The 25360-nt window shown below is 43.4% G+C and overlaps 1 protein-coding gene across 2 annotated transcripts in view; it reads right to left on the bottom strand.

Annotated features, from left to right (window-relative positions):
• fgd5a (FYVE, RhoGEF and PH domain containing 5a) overlaps positions 1-19856 on the bottom strand; it is a 34663-nt gene extending 14807 nt beyond the window's left edge. For both annotated transcript variants that reach the window (XM_085273301.1, XM_085273300.1), the window contains exons 1-6: positions 19646-19856; positions 15137-17906; positions 6243-6360; positions 5279-5337; positions 4832-4862; positions 253-404 (exon numbers count right to left, since the gene is read on the bottom strand). In XM_085273301.1, coding sequence (XP_085129427.1) covers positions 253-404; positions 4832-4862; positions 5279-5337; positions 6243-6360; positions 15137-17906; positions 19646-19655 — 3140 coding nt within the window. In that variant the 5' untranslated portion in view covers positions 19656-19856. The remainder of the gene's footprint in view (positions 1-252; positions 405-4831; positions 4863-5278; positions 5338-6242; positions 6361-15136; positions 17907-19645) is intronic.
• Positions 19857-25360: the final 5504 nt, after the last annotated feature.

Genomic DNA, 25360 nt, shown 5'->3' on the forward strand with positions numbered 1-25360 from the left:
AGACATCCAGAGGCCCCAGAGTGCGAGAGCCCAAGGAGGCGTCACCCAGTAGCCACCGAGCAGAAGCTAGAGGGGGCTGCACCGGCGTGCCCGCCGGCTCTGCCGGCACCAGCTGTGCCAGAGTGAACCGAGCCGCAGGCCCAGAGGCCAGAGGCCTGAGTGGTGTTTGAATGTTTCAGAGTGATTATTAGAGTCTCAGTGGACAGTAAATTAACACGACTGTAAAAGTTTCTACAGTTTCTCTCTTCTTACCATTGACTAATACGCTCTTCCAGCTCAGTAAAGATGCTGCTGTGCAGGGTGTACACCTCAGGCAGCACTCCCAGTATTTCCCCCAGCCTCTGCTCCTCCAGCACTGGCTCTCCTTCCTCATCCACCGCCTCAGTCACTGCTGACCTAAAGTCCTGCATAAGAGAGGGAAAACAGGATTAGTGAGAAGAGCGTTTTTTAGTTGTTGTTCTTTTATTTAAGAAGACAAATGTATGGAGCAAAAGGGGGAAAAAGGTTCAAGGTTCAAGGTTCATTATTTGTCACATGCATAGTTATACAAGTATAACACACAGTGAAATGTAACCTGACACGCTCCTCGACATGTGCAAAAATTGTGTGTGTGTGTGTGTGTGTGTGTGTGTGTGGGGGGGGGGGGGGGGGGGGGGGGGTAGAGGAAGAACATTTTATATATATATATATATATATATATATATATATATATATATATATATATATATATATATATACATACATATATATATACATACATATATATATACATACATATATATATATATATATATATATACACATATAGTATATAGGGAACCATGAAGAGGCCGCTAGAAAAGCTGCAACCACCAAGTACCTGCAGAGGGTCAGGCAAGTCCTGAGGAGTCAGCTGAATGGTAAGAACAAGATCCGGGCCATCAACACATACGCCCTGCCCGTGATCAGGTACCCTGCTGGGGTAATAGGCTGGCCAAAGGAGGAGATAGAAGCCACTGACATAAAGACAAGAAAGCTCCTGACCATGCATGGAGGGTTTCACCCCAAGTCCAGCACCCTGAGGCTGTACGCTAAGCGGAAGGAAGGGGGCCGGGGACTGGTGAGTGTCAGCACCACAGTCCAGGATGAGACAAGGAACATCCAAGAATACATTGGGAAGATGGCCCCAACTGACCGAGTGCTCAGTGAATACCTCAGGCAGCAGAAACCCAAGAAAGAGGAGGGAGACGAGGAACCATCATGGAAGGACAGGCCCCTGCACGGTATGTACCACCGGCAGATAGAGGAGGTGGCTGATATCCAGAAATCCTACCAGTGGCTGGACAAAGCTGGACTGAAAGACAGCACAGAGGCACTAATCATGGCAGCACAAGAACAAGCTCTGAGTACAAGATCCATAGAGGCTGGGGTCTATCACACCAGGCAAGACCCCAGGTGCAGGCTGTGTAAAGATGCCCCAGAGACAATCCAGCACATAACAGCAGGGTGCAAGATGCTAGCAGGCAAGGCATACATGGAACGCCATAACCAAGTGGCCGGCATAGTGTACAGGAACATCTGTGCCGAGTATAACCTGGAAGTCCCGAGGTCAAAATGGGAGATGCCCCCAAGGGTGGTGGAGAATGACCGAGCTAAGATCCTGTGGGACTTCCAGATACAGACGGACAAAATGGTGGTGGCTAACCAACCGGACATAGTGGTGGTAGACAAACAGAAGAAGACGGCCGTAGTGATCGATGTAGCGGTTCCGAATGACAGCAATATCAGGAAGAAGGAACACGAGAAGCTGGAGAAATACCAAGGGCTCAGAGAAGAGCTCGAGAGGATGTGGAGGGTGAAGGTAACGGTGGTCCCCGTGGTAATCGGAGCACTAGGTGCGGTGACTCCCAAGCTAGGCGAGTGGCTCCAGCAGATCCCGGGAATAACATCGGAGATCTCTGTCCAGAAGAGCACAGTCCTGGGAACAGCTAAGATACTGCGCAGGACCCTCAAGCTCCCAGGCCTCTGGTAGAGGACCCGAGCTTGAAGGATAAACCGCCCGCAGGGGCGTGCTGGGTGTTTTTTTTTTTTTTTTTTTTTTTTTACATTGGATGAATGTGCAGTAGTAGCAGCAAGCAGGTGAATTCTGTACATTAATATGAATAGACATCTGACATCAGACTATTTTACAGAAATGGAGGAATTTGTCGAGAGGCTTGAAGAAGGAAGTAGGTGGTTGGGGGGAAGGGGTGTGAATAGGCAGGAGAAATGAAAGGTACAGAGGAATGAGGAACCAGGAGAAAAATGGAAGGAAGGTCAGATCCTCCTTAACATCCTTCCTGCTGCCCTCTCCTCGTATCATCTCATTACTTTGGTCTTTGTCCAGGCATTCAGGAAAAGTGGCCTTGCTTGCACAAGAGCTGTGATCCAGGTGCTGTTGCGTAATGACCTTACTTAATGATACACTCTTATTCTGTACATAGTTCATAGCTTTTAATTTCTAAGTGTACACTAATATACAGTGAATTAGGGTCCCTTAAATCCATTCGCTCACATAAATAATGTGCAATATGTAGTTATAGCTGCGGCGTCAGTGACTAAAAGGATGAATATGAGGAGTTATGGCAGGGAAAACCAAGATCAGAGGTAATTTATCTACTCAGCGAATAAGTAGGTGAGTCATTTGGAGCTGCCAACACTGGTTAAAAAATATCAGTTTCCTTCATAAGCAAAGCTTTGTGTGAAACTACTGTCTATAAAGGTGAGGTGAGTCTGTGAGGTAGAAGTGCATCAATTCCTGTTCTGGGTAAAGCGCAGCCATAAAACAAACAGAGATGTCCCACAGACCCGTCTGATAACGTGGTGACACCGGGCGCTTCGCTTCACGCCGTCCATCACACACAATCGATCTTGGTGCGAGTTAACATTCATCACTTCTCACACCTGCTTTTACGGTTCAGGTCAAATTCCTCTACACGCACACAAACACAGACACCCTCCCTCAGATCCATGGACGAATGAGCTTTAACCAGCTTTTTTTTTTGTTTGTTTTGTTGCCCATTAACTTGCAACCTTCTCTCAATTTTCCTCACGTAAAGCAGGTCAACAAGCACCACGTTAAGCACTCGGCTGAGCAGCCAGTCATGCTTGGTGATAATTCGGCACAGAGAATCTGTTCAGAGGTCAGCAGGTCATAAATGAGAAAAAAAATATAAAAATAATGATAATAATAATAAGCCCGGGCTTCATATGCTGAAGCAGTTATGGGGGAAAGTCATAGAAGAGGAGCACAGCCTCCCTTCCTATGTGGAGGCACGGTCCTGGAAATTCTTTGTGTTCTTGTTATTCCTTATCAAACAATGGAACAATAGCTCATGTGCCTCTCACTTTACGCTGCGCCTTGTTTTTTTTCCCAGACTGTGTGTTTGTACATGTTGTGCCGCTGGAGCGTTCCGCGGCTGGAATATCTCTGTTTCATTCTAATTATGAGATCAGCCTGCATAAAAACAGTGACTGATATCTCAAAAGACCACATTTCTGAAGTCTGAAGAATAACAACACCCCCATGCATTATGCAAATGCATGATTAAAAACCTGAAAAGCCTCAATGTCACCTCTGAAAGGTGTCAGAAAAGGTGGTGTGGTGACACTGAGGAGGAATGCGAGGTTACTCGGTGTCTATTAAATGGCAATTTCTGGTAACATAATAATAATTTACATAGAAGAAAAATGTTCATTAATTACTTGCTGAAACGTCTCATCGCTGATGCACTGATGTCCAGCATATGTCTCTGCCTGCACTTTGCCACACATCCTGCTAATTAGTATGACTGAAGATCATGATGAGACTGCAGATATATGATAATGAGTTGGGCCCATTGCATAATATTTATATTAGTTGCTGTTTAATGGCATCAAATTAGCCATTACGCAAAGCTGCTACGGTGCACTCACGGCAGGCGTTCATAAATCATGGTGAAGGGCCACACATAAGAAATTCAGGTTATGACCTTATTCAAGGTTAGAAGGTACAGGCTGACTGATGGGCTTCCCTGGCTTCAATGACTCTGCCTGTCAGATTTGTACTGGCAACCATCACCTTAATAGCCACTTCTCCACACCGTGTTTTCACTTCTAATGCACGAGTTCTTTAAAAAAAAAAAGTGAATTAAATAAAAGTTGTCACTAAAGGTCATTTTAGGTGTCAAATATCCTTCTTTGTTTGTACCTCTGCGGGGATGTGCTCTTGTTATGACAGGCAGTGAGTGAGAAACGATGGGAAGAGGTGACAACAGTTGGCTGCGATGCGTGGCCGCCCTCTGGCTCATCACGGCTCACTTTCAAATCCTCTGTCCAACAATAACTTTACTTGTTCCTCTAATGAGAGGGAAATTCGCCACTGGATGACACAACACGGTCACGAGGAACTTGAGGTGCGCGCAAAATATAAAAAAGGACCCTCCTGCTTTGTTTTTTTGTTTTTTTTCGTGACCTTCGGGTGGCAGATTGCTATTCGAGGGTGGGGATGTGCACGCACACAGTGTCAGATGAGTAAGGACGCAAGGACGGCATCATTAGGAACGCTGCGTCATCTTACAACTGACCACGCCAGAGTACTACATGTCAACTTTGTCAGAACCAGGAAGTAGATCTTGCTGCAACAACACTGATAAACCTGAACGGACCCATACAAAGGTGGAGGGGGGTGAGGGAGTGAGAAAAAGGAGACAGAGACTGGGGAGCAGACACACAGGATATGATGTTATCAAGACAGTTTAATAGGCCTTCAAGCAGGAGAGATTTTAAGCCTGTGTGACACTTTTGTGGCGTGTGCTGGTGAATGTCCTCTTACCTCCTGAAGGTGCTTCAGGCCGCTGATGTGTCTGAAAACAAGAAGAGAAGAGGAGCATTAGATCTAATTAAACTGTGGGGAGGAATTTACAACCTTCTACACAACTAAGTTCTTTTTGTTCCATGGGACTCATTTAATTATTTAAATTATGCATGATGGAAAAACTACATCAGTGGAATGGTTAAGTGGGCAGCAGGGCAGGAGCGAGACTGGTGAAAGACACTTGTGTAATTGGCTGTCAGTTACTCTGCATGCAGCTTGATGAACGAGGGAGAAGAAGGCGGGGATGCAGTTGGATGGAAATGGAGAGCAAAACGGGGGGCGGGGGCATAAAAATAACAATATTGTATTAAAAAATAAATTAGATGTCGATAGAGGACGATGCTTGTGATGACGTGGAAGAGATGTGGCTCAAATTGGAGGAATCCACAAGTGCGGGCAACTCACAGTCTCTCTGAGTCGACGAGCTCTTTGGCGATGTAGAACGCTCGGGATCGGCCATCAATCTGCGTGACAGGGAGGGAGAACGGCGGGAGACGAATGAACACGGTGCATGTTTAAAGGCTCTCTGTGGACACTTACTGCTCTCGAACGCTAATGCGCAGCCAAGCCACGCGGCAGACGAGGAGCCCGACAAAAACTCAGATCCACTTTTTTGTAGATTCTTGCTGTCAAAATAAGACTGATTATTTCATTACGCTGCAGCGCAGACGTGAAGGTTTCCTGAAAATACGTAACTTTTAAATTGAGATGCATTATGTATGAGAGCCTGTGTGTGTGTGTGTGTGTGTGGTGACAACAGTGCTGCCCATTGATTTAGAAGCTAATCAAAGGGCTACAAAACATCCGAGCCAAAGCATAACACCGGAGCCTTTTAGGGATTTACCGGTACAGCTCCTGTGCTTGTCGGCCTTATTTTTGTTCCTATGTGCTGCATTTCACAAATACTGCATTAAAGTCACACGATCCTCATTTCCTTGAAATAAAACCAAAACAAAATGCAATTAAATGAATCTGTTCCTGGGGCCAACAACTAAAACCTCACTTTTTTCCTCGTTGCATTCTCTTCTCATTTATTGTGGCTTTTCTTTGAAGAAAGGGAGAACAAGGAAATGAATGTCACATAACGAGAGCAGGGGGCTGATGCAATTGTGATAGCAGCAGGATGGGTGGGGTCCATCTTTGAGCTACTGTAAAATGTCTGTTTTCTACTATACAGAAATTGTTTACCCCTCATTTTTCGTTTTTACTTTTGTCAAAGGTCTGATAATTCAAATCTAGCACTGTCAACAAAATAAAGCAGGACTTCAGCTTTTCATCTAGAGCTACTAAACCAATTAGCAGGTCATGGGGCTAAATAAACCACTTTCTCTCTCGCTTTCACTCGTTTTCACATCCCACCACCACTCACCTGTCGTTCATAACCCTGCTCTACTGCCCCCTCTTCCTCCTCAGAGGTACGCCCGTGGTCCTCATCCGCTGACAGCCCAGCAGAGACGGGGTTCATTGGGAAAGGCTCTGTGTAGGCACTGCCAGGGGGAGAAAAAAGTATGAAAGCAGCAAGACAGCACTGGTAATGAAATATGACATATGAATTATCTAGTTTGATGAGAGGCTTTATCATAAAAGCAAATCTTAACCAGGAAGATGCTGAATATATTCAACTGGGATTTCAAGGTAGCACAGAGGACGCATTTAGCACATTTACTGTAAAAAGCCACCGTATTCTAATGGGGCTTCCTTTAAAACACTAAGGATTACTGCAAACTCCCTGTAATTGTGGGTTTTGCTTTTTCCTGTGTGCATCTCTAAGCATTTCTGTCCTCATATGGAGCCCTCCAGAGGGATACTGTAATCCCTTTCCTGATTTGTGCTCTTCACAGATGGCACGTTTGTGTATGTGCGCCGGTAATCCTTTAGTGAGCTTCTACACCTGAGAGGGGCACGTTGTAGGTCACTTCACATTTAATCCCTTTAAATGCAATCTGTGCTAATTATTAATGCCCTCTGGCCCATTAAGACCCATTCAGTATCCTAACAGTCACACTGTCAGTAAGATACCTGAGTAACAGTTACTGGCAGAGCAGCAGTATGACATGTATAGGACAGGTATAATAGGTGCTGGGAGCACTGCCTGTGCTCTAATGAAACACACATTACTACACTTTAAATTCTAACTCATGTTAGTGAGCTCTACTTAATATTAAATAAAAAGCACCTCAATATACATGAGTTTAAGTGACTAGAAAATAAATCAGTTCACAAAATATACTCTCACACTATTAGTAGAGCCAAGATCTCATTTTTGTCACAGTCACTGAGCCTCATACATGACTACAAGAACACAGCTTTAATTAGCATTAAAAAAATGACCCTGAATGTGAACACTCGCTGGCACTCACTAATAGCTACAGGAGTCTCAGTCATGTTGGCCTAAACAAACCTCAGTGCTGTTCTTGGCAGACACTGGAAATCACATTACATTACTCAACAATTACAGCATAGCAAAGTTCAGTTTTTACTCCTGGTAATGACTCAAGGTGGAATATAAGTAAGAGCTGTTTTGCATTTAGGTTGTATTTTATTATTTTAACCATTATGCTGAAAAAAAAAATCATAACTGGGATAAAGTTTACCTTCAGAACTTTGTGACAGAAGCTTAGCACTGGTAAACATCTTCAAATATTTTCATTTCTTAGACCTAAAAGTTTAAAAATGGTGTGTCTGAACATTTCTCACACCACAACCTTTTTGCTCTTTATTACCTCACTTGACCTCAGAGTAAAAGTGGGATGGCAACCTCCTTGTGACTAGGAAAAATTGGTGGTTGCCTGGTGATCACATTGAATTATTTTGTTGTTTGAGATAAATGAAAGCAGTTACAAGGACCAACTGCTGACCCAGAGGTTGAGGCATGGTGAACCTCTGGGTGTAATCACAAGGCGACTGCACTGGTTGCCTGGTTGAGTGAGTATTCAGTCAGTTTAAATCAAACTCTGGTTTAGTTTCCTCGTTGGTGCAGTCTGTTTGTGCAGATGTGAACACGGTAGTCGCACGTGGGTGCGGAACGAAACAATGGCACTGAGACCCTTTGGTGGAGGTGGTCTTGGTGCGGTTCTAAACGAACTCCAGAGCGCTTTGTTTAAGATGTGAACATGATCGGACCTTCAGTCGAACCAACTACCAGGTATGCGCTGCAAGCATAGCTAAAAAACTTCCCATAGCCATGAATACTTTGTATTCTGGGATGCAGCAAGGCACTATAGGTGTGCACAGGTCTGTACAGGATAGCAACTATGTATGAAATGAAAAGACTACTGGGACCAGAGTAAATGAACTACAGGTGTGCAAACTTGCCTCTTTACACTGGAGGACTCGATTCCACTGGTTGCCAACTGCTTGTATTCTGGTTATATTCCCATGTAAGAACAAGATTGCTGAGTTGCTGTTAAATCGCTGTTGTGAAGCAACTACATCACTATCTGTGGAGGAAGTTTCACATCTATCTATTTTCTGTCTTATTGCCATTTTAATGCTGTCTTGGTGCACCAATGTTGCTTCAAGACAGTAGCTGACTGGGAGGGATCGCAGACCTGCCTCCTGTCACATCAGCCACAAAGCTCTGGAGACAAACGTCTCCCCCTAGCATTGTGTGATTGGCCACATTTACCTAACCTGACTAGATACACTGTGAAGCACGCAGTTCAAAATACTGCTGTGAGCTGGAAAAACACGCACTTTAATCTAACTATCAAGTAATATTTAATCTGTGACTCTTAAATGACATTGAGTGTGAATCATCGTCTGACCCTGTGTGACCTTGAATTGGACCTGTTGGAGAAAATGTAAATGACCTGATCTTTCCTTGTACCTTTTCCTCATTACTTGCATTTGCTGCTGTGTGTAATGCTTTTGTTTGGTCTGCTGTTTGTTCTTGGTGTGGCATGCCATTTACACGGCCTGCTGCCAATCCTCCCACAGACCTGAGGTTCATTAGTCTGCAATATTTCTAGCCAGGCTGTTCCCTCCAGTCTCTGCCACACTTATGTGTTACTAAAGTTAAGTCCAAGTAGACATTCACAAGTGTTAATAGTTATCGCTAGCTGACCTTGTGTCTCTGTGCATCCGGTTCTTGACCTCTCTGTTTGTCTGCCTGCCTCACTCAGGTCTCCACTCACACTACTGTTTTCTTCACCCCACCAAATTCAAGCATGATCCTCCTTCAGTGACACAGTGAAGGAGGAAAGCATGTGAGATAGATTCTCACATGCATTCCTTTAATCAGTGTTTTTATTGATGCCTCAAACAGCCCTCACCGCAAACTGAGAGTAGACCAAAGGTTAAAAGAGGTATCCCCCTGGACTTCAACTCCGTTCACTTACACATACTCAGTCACTCACACACACACGTGCACACACAGACACCAATTGACCTCACTGGTTTGGCTGGTGAAAGCACCTCCAGCCTGGTGACCTTAGAGAAGACAGGTCAGCCTGGATTGCGTGGGTGATGCTGTGAACAAAGAGAAACGGTGGGGGAATGGATAGCTCCTAAGCTCAAAGTGAGATCAATTACTTCAAACATCCAAGACAAACTCTCACCTTCACCTTTTCACCTTCAACCTTGAACGGCAGAACAATCTTTGTAAACAAACCCTCTGTGTGCGTTATGGATACTTTACACTGGCCAAGAGCCGTTTCCCAAACAAGAAAATGTGAAAGGCACACACACACACACACACACACACACACACACACACACACACAATGACTGCTGATTTAAAATATACTGACACTTTAAAAACAGCCCATTTTGCCCTATTTTTACTCTAAAGAGTGGCATGCCAAATTTAAACTTCAACCAACTAAATACATAAATGCCATTACCATATTTAAACCAGCAAATGTGAGTTTTGTAATATACTAATTCATTAGGCCTTTCACAAGACCATTAAGGCAATGCTATTACGCCAGCCGACTGCAATGTCCCCTGTTAATGCGACAAAGTTAAATCTACTGTGTCAAATTCCGAGGAAGACACAATGGCTCTCTGCTAAACGGCCGATATTCCACCAATCTGCTGCGAATTTGGCGATGCTTGTAATATGTAATTCAACTGAGCTAAACGCTGAGTGTTAAAGTATATATTTGGACCAATGAGACAGGCCTTTTCCCTCTCCTAATGGCACTATTACAAGAAATAGGACCAAAGGAAAAGCTTCATTAGCTTGCTAACTATTGAAGACTGGGATACTAATGGGAGGATTAAGAGTGTGGGAGCAGTGCTAAATAGCTGTTTTTCTGTTTTTAGAGAGGACGATTACATATAGCCTGTGGCTGTTGTGTAGCTGAAACTGTGAGAAGAACACTTGCTGTATTGCTGCTGTCTTCCCTGTGATGTGATCAATAGGTTGAGGTTATTAATATTTCCACATCGTAATTGGTTGCAATTCCTTCCATCCGTATATAGAACAGCATTATAACTCCTGTTCACTTCTGGTTGATTCATCCTTAATGCTGCTATACTTTGGGCCAAGATGCCGAGAGTCTGGGGATGGTCTTGATAAACTGGAACAACAATAACATCGGACCTGACATTCCTGACTGCACCACACCTCGTTCTGCTATTCAAGGGAAAGTCTGCGAGCCTCCACCCCACCTCGGTGACCCCCTTCTTCCCACTTCGTTCTATCTGTCCTCCCCTCTCTCCACCTTGCTGCCTCCCACCAGAGCCCAGCCCTCGTCCTGCATTTCCTGTAAACAGGCTGGTGGGAAGCTCCTAGGCTGGACGCTTCCTCCCCGGGGATGACCTGGCAATGACCTCAGAGTGACTGGCACCAGGCCTGGCCAAACCAGTGACACACCCTGTCCACCACCTCGCTACACAGCCACCACCCAGTGCAACAATGTACTTAAGATGTCTCCCTCATCACTACTAACACTAACATAACAGTGGGTGGAGGAGCTGTTTCAGAGGCCATGCCAAGGCTTTGTCATCACTCTGAGGAGGTTCACGTTGAACCGTTTGAAGTGAAAATGATGCCAAAAGATAAACCACAGATGCATGTGTCACTGAGCTCAGCACAGTGGAAACCTTTTACTGTGTGCATAGTGTGGGCAACATATTTGCATTATTACTGTAAACCTACCTGGAAGTGCTTTGAGGTACCTGAAGGGACACTTTATGCTTCGTAATTTGAGCACAGTCCTAAATCCTGGACTTTCCTTGCTAAAATAGTTGTTTGCCAGCTCTCATTTGTTACTGCAAGGGCTACTTGGCAAACATTATTCTGCTGAGGCTGCACACTCAGCATGAGACTCATCTTTGATAAAGCACACAGAGCTGTAACTTAGTATGCGTGCACATATGCATATACACACCACTTACAAACAAACATCTTGTATAGGGCTTGGAATAAATCATTAGTGCACCTTTTCCTTATCCATTGTACACTATGGTAGCTTGCTAATGAACATGTCTCTTTGCTTTGCCCGAATGCCTGTGTTAAAGTAGCGTCTGAATGCTGCTGGACATTAATCACATGCGTGGAAACAAGCCAAGCCTGTAAGTTCTCCTTAAAATGCATGTCTGTGACTGCAGGCATGGTCCTTTTGTGTGCACTGCTTTGGGGCCACTTGGCCATTTTCCTCACCACAAAAACACACTTTTTCCTCTGTGGGTCTACAACCACATTGACTGTTGAATCTTTCCTCAATAAATCACTGCCTCCGTCGGCTTGGTGGCCTGGGACAGTGGCAAGTGTCAAGATTTGAAAAGAGTTTTGGGCAAGATGTACACATACACGCAGACAAAAGCACCTACACCAACTATACAGGACTTTATTACTGTGGGCAGTAAAACATAGGTACACACATGCGGTATATACACTCTGACATGTATGGATACACTAAAGAGTGACCCTGGCAATAGATGCCTCTCCAGGGGAACGAAGAATAGGCAAGGTGACTGGACAGATAGGCTTTTTGCATCCTTGTGAGCGCTGTGAGACCTCTGGCACACAATGAGCCACATTGATAGCATCATCAGGAGACAAAAAGCCACGGGAAAGGGCTTGAAATGCAAATGATTTAAAATGATGTTGAAATATGTATATAAATATGTATGTTGGTATGGGGAAAATGAACAGCTGCATACCTGGAGAAGAAGCTTTGTGTGGCTAAGTGTTACGAAGGACAAAATTTGCTAATAAACCCATAAAACAAACTGTAGATTTGATCATTAAATAAAAAACAAAACAAAGGACACTGCCAGAAATAAGGGCAAATTAAGGAGGAAGCATTCTGTCCCAGGATCATCTTAAACATTTCACAGAGCTCTTGGTAATGACCCATCTCTTTGACCACACAGAAGTCATCAAACACGACTCTTTTATTAAGACTGGGGAAACACTGAGGCCTGCAGTGGCTGAAGCTGTGCCACAGGCTGGGGTAATTTGGCCCAGTCTGATCTCGGTGATTCCTCACTCTATCACGCACTGCAGTAAACCCTGCTGCCCCTCAAGGGTCCAATGAAAGAGGAGCACTCAGGAGAGAGCTACTTTAATAAAAGCCCTCCTGAACTTAACTATCAGTGTCAGGTACAGGAGAGCAATTATACCACAACTGTTCTCGCTCTCTTTTTCCTGTTCCTACTGCCCCCACCCACCACCTCACTTGATCGCTATTCTCTTTGTTTTCTTACTGATCAGCTCCTTTTAGTCACACCTCCCCTCCCCTCACGCTCTCACACTTTCTTTAGTGTTCGCCACTTCTTACATGTGAAAAAAAACCTCCTCTCAATTTTTGCACTTTTAATTGCATCCATAATGACTTTCTCTAATGTGTGTAACCTGCACTCTGCCAGCTACGCAATTGCCATTACCTGTTCTATCTGCTCAGACTTGCAGAAGAAGCAGCACCACCACCAGATGTGACCTCTAAATCCACCAAATGGAAAATCAGGAGTAAGCTCTCCCATAAGCATTGTCTTTCTTCCCAAAGCCAGTGATGCCTGACATAGCAGGCTGCTCATCTCTCACACACAATGTCTGTCAGCTGTTCTAGGGTTAAGCCTGGACTCTTGCGTGTATTGCGCTGCCCCTAACAACTCAAGCTTTACTCACTTTAAAACTGATTCCAGTGACAGATGCGCTCTCTTGTTCTGCAGACTGCAAAATGAACAGGCAGAATAAGCTTTGTTTCTAGACTGGCTGTTAGTAGTTTTTTGTAGAGATGGCACGATACCACTTTTTTATGTCCGATACCGATATCATAAATTTGGATATCTGCCGATACCGATATGAATCCGATATAGTGTTTTTTAATCAACAAAACTGTTTTTTAAAATATCTTGCTGCATTTTGCAAGTCTGCAAGTTCATACTCAAGTTTAAAACAACAACTACACTAAAGCTATTCTGTTATACCTGTATACAAAAAAAATATTTCATAGTTCAGCCATACTGATCAATCTAATAAACTTAGACCTACACCATCCTCCCTATTCTGGTATTTTAAAGAGTACTTAGCGTAAATATTAAGCAACCTAACTAATAGGGTTCCAACTCCCAGCAACAACAAAATTAAATAAATAAAAAATAGGGAACCACCCCTCACGCGCCACCTCATGATGCTTAATCGACGTAATCAACCTTAATTTGATGCAGTGTGAAAAAAAATGCACAGAAATCAATTATTTTTCAAGAAATATTAAATAGATTCAACATCTTTCTTCAACAAAATTGCAGACTGCACAGATGGTACCTTCCCAAAGTAAAAAGTACTATAGCTTACTAGGGTATATATATTAGACTTAATAGTCACTATGTACAGTAATTGACTTCTATTCATTTTACATCAAATTAAAACTTTGGGTGTCAGATAATTATTTATTAAAAGCTAGACATTTTAAATGAGAATAAGAAAGAAAAGTATGTCTTTGTGCCCCCTTTTCCCAGTTAATGCCCTATCGGCCCCCCTGGCTAAACTTTGCTAGATCCGCCCCTGCACAGTTACCAGCCGTCAGCTACGTAGAAAAAGATCCTGGTGTAGAAATTAATATTAAATAAATTCTAACAACAGCTTATCAAGCTTAAATGTGCTGCTGTTGTTCAGCCGCTGGTTTGCTCTTTCTGGCGCAAAGTGGGCCAAAAACAAACGAGAGACAGACTCGCGACAGAAAAGCCGATCAGCTGATTTAAGCAGTTTCACGATTGAAGTAGCAGCCGGAGAGCGAGAGGCAGTCGCTCGTTAAGCTTAACGTGGGAATGCTTTACAAACATTCAGAGATGGACTTACACACTTGCTTTACTTCTCTCGGGGATAACTTTGTCGGAGATGAAATGCCAGGTTGCTAGCGAAGCTCCAAATGCTATCCAGACCACTGACAGGTCCTGCATGCCACAGCTGCTCTATCACGTGATGCATACTGCTCCGACTGCTAACGTTCTGAGGTGAGTTACGCAAGTTTTGTGAGGTGCTTTCGTGATATTTAATGGATCGGATTACATTTTTTATTTTTCTCCGATATCTGATCCAGTAATTTAGGTCAGTATCGGACCGATACCGATACGTAATATCGGATCGGTCCATCTCTAGTTTTTTGTAGTGTATTAAGGCCAGTGCACTCCAATTCATAGCATATGGAGATTACATTTTCTTTAGCCTAGATGTTGGGATGCAGCTTTAGCCCCAGTGCAGTACAGAAAGATGTGATATCCTTTGTGGTGCTCACAGCCATAAAAAAAACACTGATAGTTGTTTGTATTGGTCTATATCTGGGATTCTAAAGATACACCCACCAGGCAGGTAGCGGTCCTCGGTAAAATACACTAAGGTACATTTCATTTATCGTTATTGGCAGAAAATGACAAAGGAAGCTTTTTGATTGAATTTCTTTAAACCTCGTTCAGCCATCAGATTAAACATTTCCAGTGTACACAAATAAAGCTGGGGTCATGACAACTCTAAAATGGTTAAAAACCTATAAATCAGCAAATACCAACAGAGGAACCAGATCTGACCAAATACGTTTCATATAATAACCAAATATTTTTAATGTTTGAATTTTTCTGGCTGTATAAACTAGGCACTCAGTTACCGAACCTTTAATAACTTTGGTCTATATTGTTTAGCACTTGCGTGTTCATCTTTGTATGACTGTATGCATTTAATGCATTTAATAAGATGCCACTATAGATGGTAGGGTGTGAGGTAACATCTCTTTTAGAGCTCAGATGAAACAAGCTTTTCAAAATCTTGGTTTTGAAACTAAATCATTTGAAGAGCAGCTGGATTTTTAATCTTACCTTTCATTGTCCGATTTCGATGGCTGGGGTTTGCTGTCAATCCCAGGGAAACTGTTCATATCCACATAGCCATCATTCTCATTGCAGGGGACTGTTGAACGGTTTGGATCCTCAAAAAACTCAGTAACAGTGTGGGATCTAGTGGGTCTGCCTGGGATCTGGATGTTCTCATAGTCTGAGCTCATGGCTGGGATGTTTTCGTAGTCTGAGGTATCTGCACTGGGGAACGAGATAGAGCGGGGTTTGGTCAAAGGCAGCGGCATGGCAGAGCGGCGAGAGCGCTCCTCGAAGGACTCCACTCTAGAGACGCTCCTGCCATAAGCTTTGGGGTCTCCTTTCCTCCTGTGCTGGTCTTTATAAAGGAGAAAGGTGGATGGGAGGTCTGAAGGACGCTGCTGAGGTTTCACCATGCGGGACTGGGGCTGAGGAGAGCTCCCAGTGCTTCTGCGATCAAGCTCGATGACTCTCACTGGACCGTGGTGGCTTGACTCAGAGGAAGAACGCGAAGAGCGGACACTTCCATCACTGAATCCCTTTGAATCTGTCTTTTTCTTGAACTTCAGAGCTAAAAAGCGCTTAAAGGAGGACTTCTTCTTCTTAGGTAGGTCACTGGGTTCGTGTTGGATGAGGAGGGATGGGGAACTCTTGGTAACTGGTCTTTTAGTGATGTAAGCCAGCTCAAATGGTGGAGGGATGTCCACTAGAGAAGTTGGTGTGGAAACACCACTGGAGGACTGATGGCTACGCTGGGAGAAACTTCCAGAAGAAGTTATCATACATGGAAGGGAAAGGGTGTCATCCTTTCTCTTCATCCTGATTTCATCTTTCAATGATTGACCCATCTCAAGTGGGCTGCTCAAGGACACGTCTGGGCCATCTGCAGACCGTGAGTATAACAAGAAGCGGCGAGACTTCATAGATGGAATCACACAGTTTATACCTGCTTGCTGGGGGTGGCTGGTAGACTCACTGTTCTTGTCCAAGGACACCGTGTAGTAGTCATGGGTCTGGTATTCCGTCCCTGTCTCCTCTGGTACCGTTTCCGGGACATAACCAGGAACTTTCCCAGAATAGGATCGTGATCGAGTGACTATTGTCTTTCGATCAAGTGTCACAAAATTCTCCCCTTCTGAGTCAAACCCTGCCTCTTCATAAATATGCTCTTCACTATCGGAGTCTGTGTCTTCATAATAAGGCACAATATGGCAGTCCAGTTCCTCTATGTCTTCTTCAAAGGCCTCGGTCGTGTGGGCAAACACCACCCTGTTGGTTAGCTCTGGGGTTCGGCCCAGGTCTAGGTCAGCTGGCACTGTGATATTACACAACCTGAGCCGAGGCTGGCAGCTTTTTCTTTGGCTGCGCAGAGCCTGCTCTCTTTTGGCGTTTCTTTCTTTTGCACTTTTTACTCGGAAATGCTTCTTTTCCTCTGCTTCCTCTTCATCGTCATCACCTATCTCGATGTAATCCTCTGATGAGACACACTCTACCTGCTCAAGGTCATCGTCTTTAGGGCAGAGTGAATCATCAATGTTTGCATACTCATCTGCTGACTCGCTGTCCTTTGTCTTTTCTGTGTGCTCGTTTGACTGTTCAGTGGCCTCATCGATGTGCCCCAGTTCTGAAAGTGCCTGCTTATCCTCCAACTTGTCCACATCATCTGATGACACATAGTAAGGTTCCTGGTTAGAAGCATAGCCTGTTGTGTGCTCTTCATCTGTGGTAGAAGGCTTCCCATCAGTATCATCCTGATTCCACTCAGGGTCAGCAGTGTCAGTCACATCTCCCGGAACAGCTTGTATGACAGAGTAAGGCCCAAACACATCCTCCGTGCTGGATGTGAATCGGAAACAGCCGGAAGGATCCTTGGTTGCCCGTTCTGGTTGCCAGACCTCGGTGTCCCCTGTTTCAGCTGGGTCGCATGACTCACATGTATCACTAGCATCGTCTGTGGGACCAATCACATCGTAGGGATATTCCTCAGTTACAGTTGGAAGCATGCTGAATCCAAAGGCAAACCCTCCACCTGTCAGTTCATTCTCATTTATAAGTGAGTCATGGTGCAGATGCTCGTCCCTTTCTTCACTGACTTCCTCCTTCGGTTCACTGTTGTTGAGTGACTGGGTTTGATCAGCATCTGATTCCTCTAAAGCTTCATCTGAGTGTTCTGCAGGCTCACAAAGTATTTCAGTCTTTTCAGTTAATCTCTTCTCCTCTACTTCTTCATCCTCCTCTCCTGCTTCTTCTTCTGTTTCAGTTTGAGAAGGTGCTGGTGTATTCTCATCATCATCAGTGCGACTGCCATCTTCAGGGGAGTTCAAGTCAGTGTCATCATTTTCATTCTCAGTAGTGTCAACAGTGGAAATATCATCTGCTTTGACTGTGTCATCAGAGCCGATGCTGTCTACATCACCGTTATTATCTAATATTTCTTCTTCATTTTCTGATTCCTTTTTAGTTTCTGTCTCTATTGTGTCCCCTTTGTCATTATCCCCTTCCTGTGCCTCACTTTTCTCCTCTTGGTCCTGATTCTCCATTTCATGGAGCTCTTCAGTCTCTCCATCAGAGTGAGCCACATCTCCATTACTGAGACTCTGCTGAGCACAGGGCTCCCCCTGTGGGTAAGGCTCATACAGGGGTCTGGGCTTGGGGGCAACAGGAGGTTTTGGACCTTGGACAGTGGGACAAGGTCTCGACATTAGCTTGGACTGCACTTTGATGGTGAGATGACTGCGGACCTTTGGTAGAGGGACTTGCAGTGGATTTTGAAAATCTGAAGAAAGTGAGAAAATTTAAAGAAATTAGTGACGCAAATAATATTTGCCATACTTTGCAAGCTTGCGCTGAGATAAAACATGTGGCTTCTGCTGCTGTGTACACTGCTAAGAGGAAACCTTGTACACTGTAGTAGTCAGTGACACGCAGAAAGCTGCAGGGGACACAATCAGCAGGAAAAATAACAGAGCCACAGGGTACTTAGAGAAGGAACAATAACATTTCCCATCTAGGAAATGACACATGCAGATTGGCCAGTTAAAGCAGGATTAGATAATGATGGGCTGATTACGGTGAAAACTTTTCAACTAAATTCATAAGAATTCTTCACACTGCCATATGTGTATTTAAACAATCTCATAAGATATGATTAAGGTGGTCATACCTATAATAACTTTATTTTTTTTACTATTAAAATGAAGTAGGTGTTAAATTGTGTTAATTCAGTGAAGAGCAATGCTTGTGAAATTTATAATTCTAATGAAACACACCCATACTTAACAAAGTGTGTATACACCCCTGGTCTCTTCCTGTTATTTAGTACCTGCCCTGACGCACATCCTATTAAACCCTGTGTGCACCCTGGTTATCTCTTAGTGTTCCCTCTCTCTCTCTGTGTGCCAGTGCACTCTCCGTCTCGTTTATAGCATATTCTTCCAACACTTTGACTTTTTTTCAGTAATGAAAAAAAAAAAAAGAATTCCAGGTTCATTAATCAGGCCAGCCGAGACAACATGAAGGACTCCACGCAGGTTAGGGAAAGGACATTAACTACACCCCCCATCATTCCTCCATAAACCTCTTTAGGAGTACATATTTTCACAACACAAATGCACTTCCTTCTCGCCATTCTTCCCAAACACCCAGAAGCACAAGCGCATATGTAAGCACACACAGTTTTTCTTTTCTTTTTTTCCTGAAAGAGTGTGTCAAAGAACAATAAAAGAGGAAGAGAAAAAAAACAAGGATGCCAGTCTGACAAAGCAACCGACTGCAAACAACAGGATATGGATTACGCAACAAGAATTCAATTAGAACAAATGCTTGAAAAACAAAGGAAGAGATAGACACTGGGACCTTGACAGTGCCAAACTCTCAGGATATGATTTCAGACTGAGTCCTTATTATGAATACCAACCATAAAAATCACACCGAACCAGCCTAAAATCTAAAGCGAGGAGGCTGTCATAAAGAAACTGATAATTACTGTTGAGATTCTGTTTGAAATTTTTCACTTAAACTGCACCCGGTTACTAACTTTCTTTCTTTTTTTCTTTCTTTCTTTCTTGAAGGCTAAACCTTTCAGGACAGGTGACCTTTTATCCAGAACAATTGGTTTGTGCACTTTCATAGAGATGGATTATAATCCTAATTCCAAATCTAATACTATAACAGGACATTTTTCCTAGTGGAGCCCTCCACTGGGAACTGGCCATAACGGGTCTGTGATTTAAACCACTCAAAAAGTGTTATAAACAGATAATTCACATGAAAAAAGATCAGTAGACGTGTGACCAAACTATCAAACTAACTAAAATGTAACGGACCAGATCATTTCCAGTCATACAATGAAAATCATCCTGTAACGTGCAAAGCAAGTAGGTGCAATATAACTCCAGGCACCATTAACCAGATTCACAGTTTAACACTCTTGCATTAACACACTTTTCATCATGTAAAACCAAAAGTTGCCTTTCTGGTGTGTTCACGCAAAAGCTTATGTATTTCACAACCAACCTGCGTTCATTCTTGGACATCATCATACACGGTAAGCGAAAGTTATCCTCATTTTTGCCCACACGCCGATCGTGCTTCTCCAAATGACGCGGAAACTTAATCCAAACGCATCGCCGGAGAATCAAGTTGTGGAGGAAGAGGAGCAGAACATGTCATCTTTATCTTCTCCAGTGGTGGTCGACTTGTGCAAGGTGCCTCTTCTCGCAGAATGAGCAGCTGAGCTTTGAGCTCGAGTGCTGATGCTACAGCGGACGCTGCTGTGTGGAAACGGGAGGTGCTTCCTGGCGCTTCCTGAAGCAGGATTACAGAGCGCAGCGCGGACTCGAAGCGCGATTCAGCCCCACTCAAAATGCACTGCACACCAATTTCTCTCAGCTACTGTGGAAGTTTTGGCACTGACGAATCAGTGTACTTCACCACACGAGTGCTCCTTTGCTCCACATATGCGTGTAAATGTTGCCATACAGACCAGCAGGGTCAGATGGAGTTGAGAGAGATTTGTTCAGTAAATATGAAACTATAAGCCACAATTCATCTTCAGCACCGTATCGTCCCGATGGACATCTTTAAATCTGCAGCTACATTTTTATTGTTTTTTGCATGGAAAACAACATCTGTTCTTTGTGTGTGTGCGTGTGAGGTGTCTTTTCATTGACATGTAACTGATGACAGTTGGAAGATCCACAAAGTTAGATAAGCTGTTCAGCTGTGTCGCTGCATACTTGTGGTGCTTGGAGCATCACTGGATTATCTAATCAGAAATGAAGCAGTTTTTCTCCAGTGTGTTTTGCTCATGGAGCATTTCCTGAACTAGAACAGTGCATAGAAAGGCTCCTAAAAGCAGTTTCCAAAAACAGTTTCTCTAGGACGCCAAAGCTTTTGCTATTGGCTGGGCTTCCTGGCCCGGCATCTGTGGCATGATTGAATGAATGCAACCCTTTAAAAACCTCTCTTCATAACAGGAAACTGCTCTCCCAGTTTCCTGCACAACAGGCACCACTTCCTTAGCAACAGATGGGAAAGGTTGGTAATGTTAACCCCTTAGGTAACCTCCAACAAAGATGATTGACTGGTGCTCTGCAGAGCACGATGGTTCGAGGAATAGAAAAACTTCAAACAGCTTAAAAGTGGGGCTTATGGTGGGATTCCAAGGACACCTTGTGCAACATGGGGGGACTGGGACCGTAGCCCACTTAGGGGTCTCTGATTTGACAGCTCCCAATGCTGGTTAAATGCCCACACTTAGAATAGGAGGAGCTCACCTCTTTCTTCCTGCTTTTCTACCCACTTGAAGGTCAAACAAAGCGGCATACCTCAGGGATTTCTACAGCGCAGTTGAAGTGGATAGTGATAGAGCAGAGAAGCACAATGAAAGAATCATCTAGTGTATCACCACAGGGCTCTGGTCTTCACTGCTGCGCTGGCGTACAGACCCATACATTATACACACTGGAAAATTCCCATTCCAGATGGTTTGGTGCAGAAGGGACCAGACTTTGCTGCAGGTGCAAAGAGAGTGTTCATGTCATAATGACTCCATGTTATCTTTGCTCTTCTGTGGGTCGTCTAATTAAGAAATATAAAATAAAATTACTGCTTGCTATTATACAATTCCTGAATTATTAACTGTATCACCATAGAGGATGTTAAATATGAGATTATTTCACTTGGAAATGTGACCGCAGCATTTGGTGCAGTAATTAAACTCTTTATTTGTGTATGATGCTGACTAATGTATTTTTCAATACGGTACAGCAAAACAATTTGATCACTGTGACTCAGTTGTTCCGCTGCCAATTGTTAGATTGTGAGGCTGTAAAAAAAACATAAATAAAACTATTGTGGTATGCTGAAGCCAAGTGGGGTTTTTTTTTGTCAGTAGTAGCACATTTATAGCTGCCGTAAAGCAACCTTTTGTTTTTCAATTGGATGACTAAAGATAGCTCCGGTCTGGTCTTTTGGCAGTGCCAATGTGCCACCCTCAAGAGTATTTTATTCACAATTGGTGCGCATGACCTTTTTTTTGTGTGCTTTCATTTGTGCAAAATGTGTTTTGCTTTTGCTGGGTGTGCAAATAGAACCTGTCAAGAGTATTGTGTCATGCTCTTGCAGAAAAGAATGGCTTCAGTAGTAAATATCTCCACCAGATGTGGCACAGACGGTCAAAACATGTTTTTGGATGGAGAACACAAATTTCCTGGACAGCCTGTGGCTGTGCACTGCGCTCTGTCACCCCACCTGGAACATGGCTTGACTGGAAGAGAGAAGGGGACAACGGTGATATTATTGAGAAAAACACGCTGTAGTAGCAGAAAAACAAACTGACTTGATCTCACCCCGCACTCGCCAGCACACCCAACACCAAACAGGAAAGGGATTGGGCCAAGGGGTCAGCAACTTGTTCCCAGAGCTGACACAATCCATAACACCTGCTTTACAAGCAAATCACTAGACTCAGTGGATGGTTTGAATGTATTTATTCCTCTGAGAGAGCTGCGAGATATCACAGTTTAATGCAGCTGGTTGCTAGAAAGCACATGTGTGACACAGATATGTGTGTCAACGAAAGAGAAACTTTTGCACTGAATAATTTTCCAAGAAAGCAGACCAGTGAATTAAGCAGCCATGCAGTCAAACTGCAGTGCATTATTGATTAATGTGATGCTTGAGAACAATCAGGCAGAGGTCTTTCACCCTTTAAAGCGACCTCTAACACCTTTATAATTGGAAGGCAAAGCGTTTGACTCCTGCAGCGGATCGAACAATCATCGACGTGTTTTATTGATCCCCAACTGTGAACCAGTAAGGACAACAGTGCTCTTCAGAGACTTTTGAATAGACTCTGATTTTGAGACTTCACAGCAGACGAGGTGAATATGACAGGACAACAGACTTCATTACAAAATGCGAGGGGAGATTATTTCAGGATTATTTTTCTTTTTCCAACAACTGTGGCAAGACAAAGAAAAAAAAATCATGATTCATTATTAAAAATGAGCACATCAATGTCTCTTGAAGCCATCTCGAAATTTTTATGCCTAAAATACACACAAAAAACATTTTTTGCAATCTGAAAGAAAACCCTGCTGTCAGCAGTGTTTCCTCCAACTCTTTCAACAAGGCAGACCCCATCTCCAAACTCCCTCCACTAATTTTGCTTGCACACACAGATACATATATATATGGCTATACTGCATGTATAAATGCAGCTGAGCTTTACAATAAGCAGACAGACCCTGGGCATCAGCACAAATAAGCAGCAAATACAGGTTTCATTCCCCAAAGGGCCTTTAGGAGTCTGCAGCACATCAATCAGATTACCTCGTATCACCACTGACATCTGAACAATAAAGTACATTATATCAAATTTAGGAATATTCAAGCTCTGTTACTGTTTCAGATCTGTCCCTGCCACACTGTAAATTTCATGCTCTCGTAAGCACTTTGTAAAAATGCCACATAAGTTTTCCAAATCATGATTGAGTGGTGCGTCAGTGGCGAATTAGGTCATGCTATCTTTCAGAAGGTCTGTTTGTGTTAAGTCTAGGCTACTCAAAGATAAAGTGAAAGCACTGTTGCATTCCCAAAAAAACAAAGTATTATTGCTCTGTAGTAAAAGGCCATGGCTCTGGAACAATAGCTGTCATATTGTCGTTAATTAGCCTGAAGCCCAGAGACTAGGCCAGACCCTGATAATGGATGAATTTGTTATTCTTTTTTCTATATTGCAGTGGAGGCAAAAACAGTGCACCACTCAAGGAGTTCTATAAAAAGGAGCATCTGCGTCCTCAGAGGACTTTCATTGTGACAGACTGATGAGTTATTGTCTTTATCTCTGCAGGTTCTTACCGAATTATATATTTCCGTAATCTGTGCAGCGTGCTTTTGTTTATCGCTTTAATAGCGCTCAACACTGAGGTCCCATGTGACAATAATAACATGAATTCCCTGGACGGGATCCGCTCTGAGCATGTAAAGGCGCGTGTGTGCATGTGCTGTGCGTGTTCATGCAATTATGTGGCGTACATGTCTCCACACGAGCACGCATGTGTTGTGTGCTATCCACTGTGACCAGTCTGCTTGTGTATGCCACTAAAGGAACTGGAGAGAAAACAATAGGATCGTGAAAAAAAGTCCCGAGCCAGAATTTACTCTTCCTGTGAGTGTTTTCACATTTCTCAGCCAAAGGAGACTGGGAGGATGCAGATACTCCTGCTAGTGAAACACACGTCTTTGGCAGAGCTTTTATATAGTCTCACGCAAGTCTGGATGAAGGTGCAAGCACATTGTGCATTGAGTTATGCAACAACGTGGAACACAAGAAAGGATTTCATTTAACCCCATGGACAGGAGTTAGATGTATTAGAATGGCCGTCATTAGCTAGAATGCCTCCACTCCAGTTTATTTTTGACAATACGTCAAAGCTGCAAATGAAAATATCATGCTTTAGGCTGCTTGAAGCCGTCGCATAAATAAGGAGACACATCCTGTTCAATGGCAGCACTAAAACATACGTCAAATCTCTGATAAATATAAATGAGCACTATTCATTCCAAGCAAACGCCTGCACATAAACTTTTTGTTTCAACAACAATGGTAGCCACACACGCATGTTGCAGCAACAACATATAACATATCAGCGGGGCTTTCCACTTTCTTCTGACAATGCACCTTTCAAGATATTGTCCTCGGGTGCAGATACGAGTGACCGATGTCTGCGTGCATGCGTGTGTGCGCTCAGCCCTCCATTATCCAGATAGCTGCATCAGAATGTGTGGAAAACACAGATGGCTGTTGCTTTTGCTTCTTGTGTGACCTTTTACACAAAGATAACAGGGTGGTCTCTTATCCCCACGACCCCTCCCCCTCTTCCCCCGAGCCCCCCAAAAAACAGCGAGGCCTGGCAGCTCAGACAGAGGACTTCCTCCCTTCGAGCTGTCTGATAGAACAATATCAACAGCCAGCGCCACAACCTTCCTTTTGTGTCTCCAGTAGGCTTTTGTTTTGGAATAATTAAGTCCTTTCTAATCACGATGGGTCCCTAACTGACAGGATATGAGAGATCTAGAGTACATTAAAATAAGATTAGGTTCAGGTAATGATGTAAGATACATTTAAACTATCTGGTCATATATACATGCATTTTTCACTGGCATTAGACACACTGTTCCCATCACTGCAGTGCACTGCAGTAAGCTTAAGAGCCTGAAACTGATATAAGATTGTTTTATAAAAGTTGCATTGCACTTTTCCTCTTATAATTTGTCGTTTTTAAAAAGAACTGGCACTTAAATATCACTTTATTTTAATTAACATTATTAACACTATAAGCTACATTTATCAATAGATTCATAAATGACTTTAAGCACTTTCTCTCACACACACTCACACTGCCATGGATGCATCTGTGACAATTCAGGGTCCAGGATTTTGCCCACTTCAACATGAAAACTGAGCAACAGTTTTCTCATTTACCATCTTTTACCAAACATCAGTTGATGGAGATATTATAGTTGATCAGATTTATTTATGCAATTACTCCAAATCTACTCATCATAGTTTGCATCAGGCAACTTTTGCTCTTTAAAGGAATTTCGTGAGGGTTATTTTGCCCTTTTTTCACTGCAAACTGATGCACAACTTCCCTTCATATCACCGTGACGCTCCCATTGGCAGGACATTACTTCCCTGGAGCACTGGCATTTATTTGGAAA

The sequence above is a fragment of the Mchenga conophoros genome, linkage group LG5 (genome assembly GCF_057382185.1).
Source record: "Mchenga conophoros isolate Kocher_MC1m ecotype Shallow Benthic linkage group LG5, M_conophoros_male_GT1.1, whole genome shotgun sequence".
NCBI lineage: Eukaryota > Metazoa > Chordata > Actinopteri > Cichliformes > Cichlidae > Mchenga > Mchenga conophoros.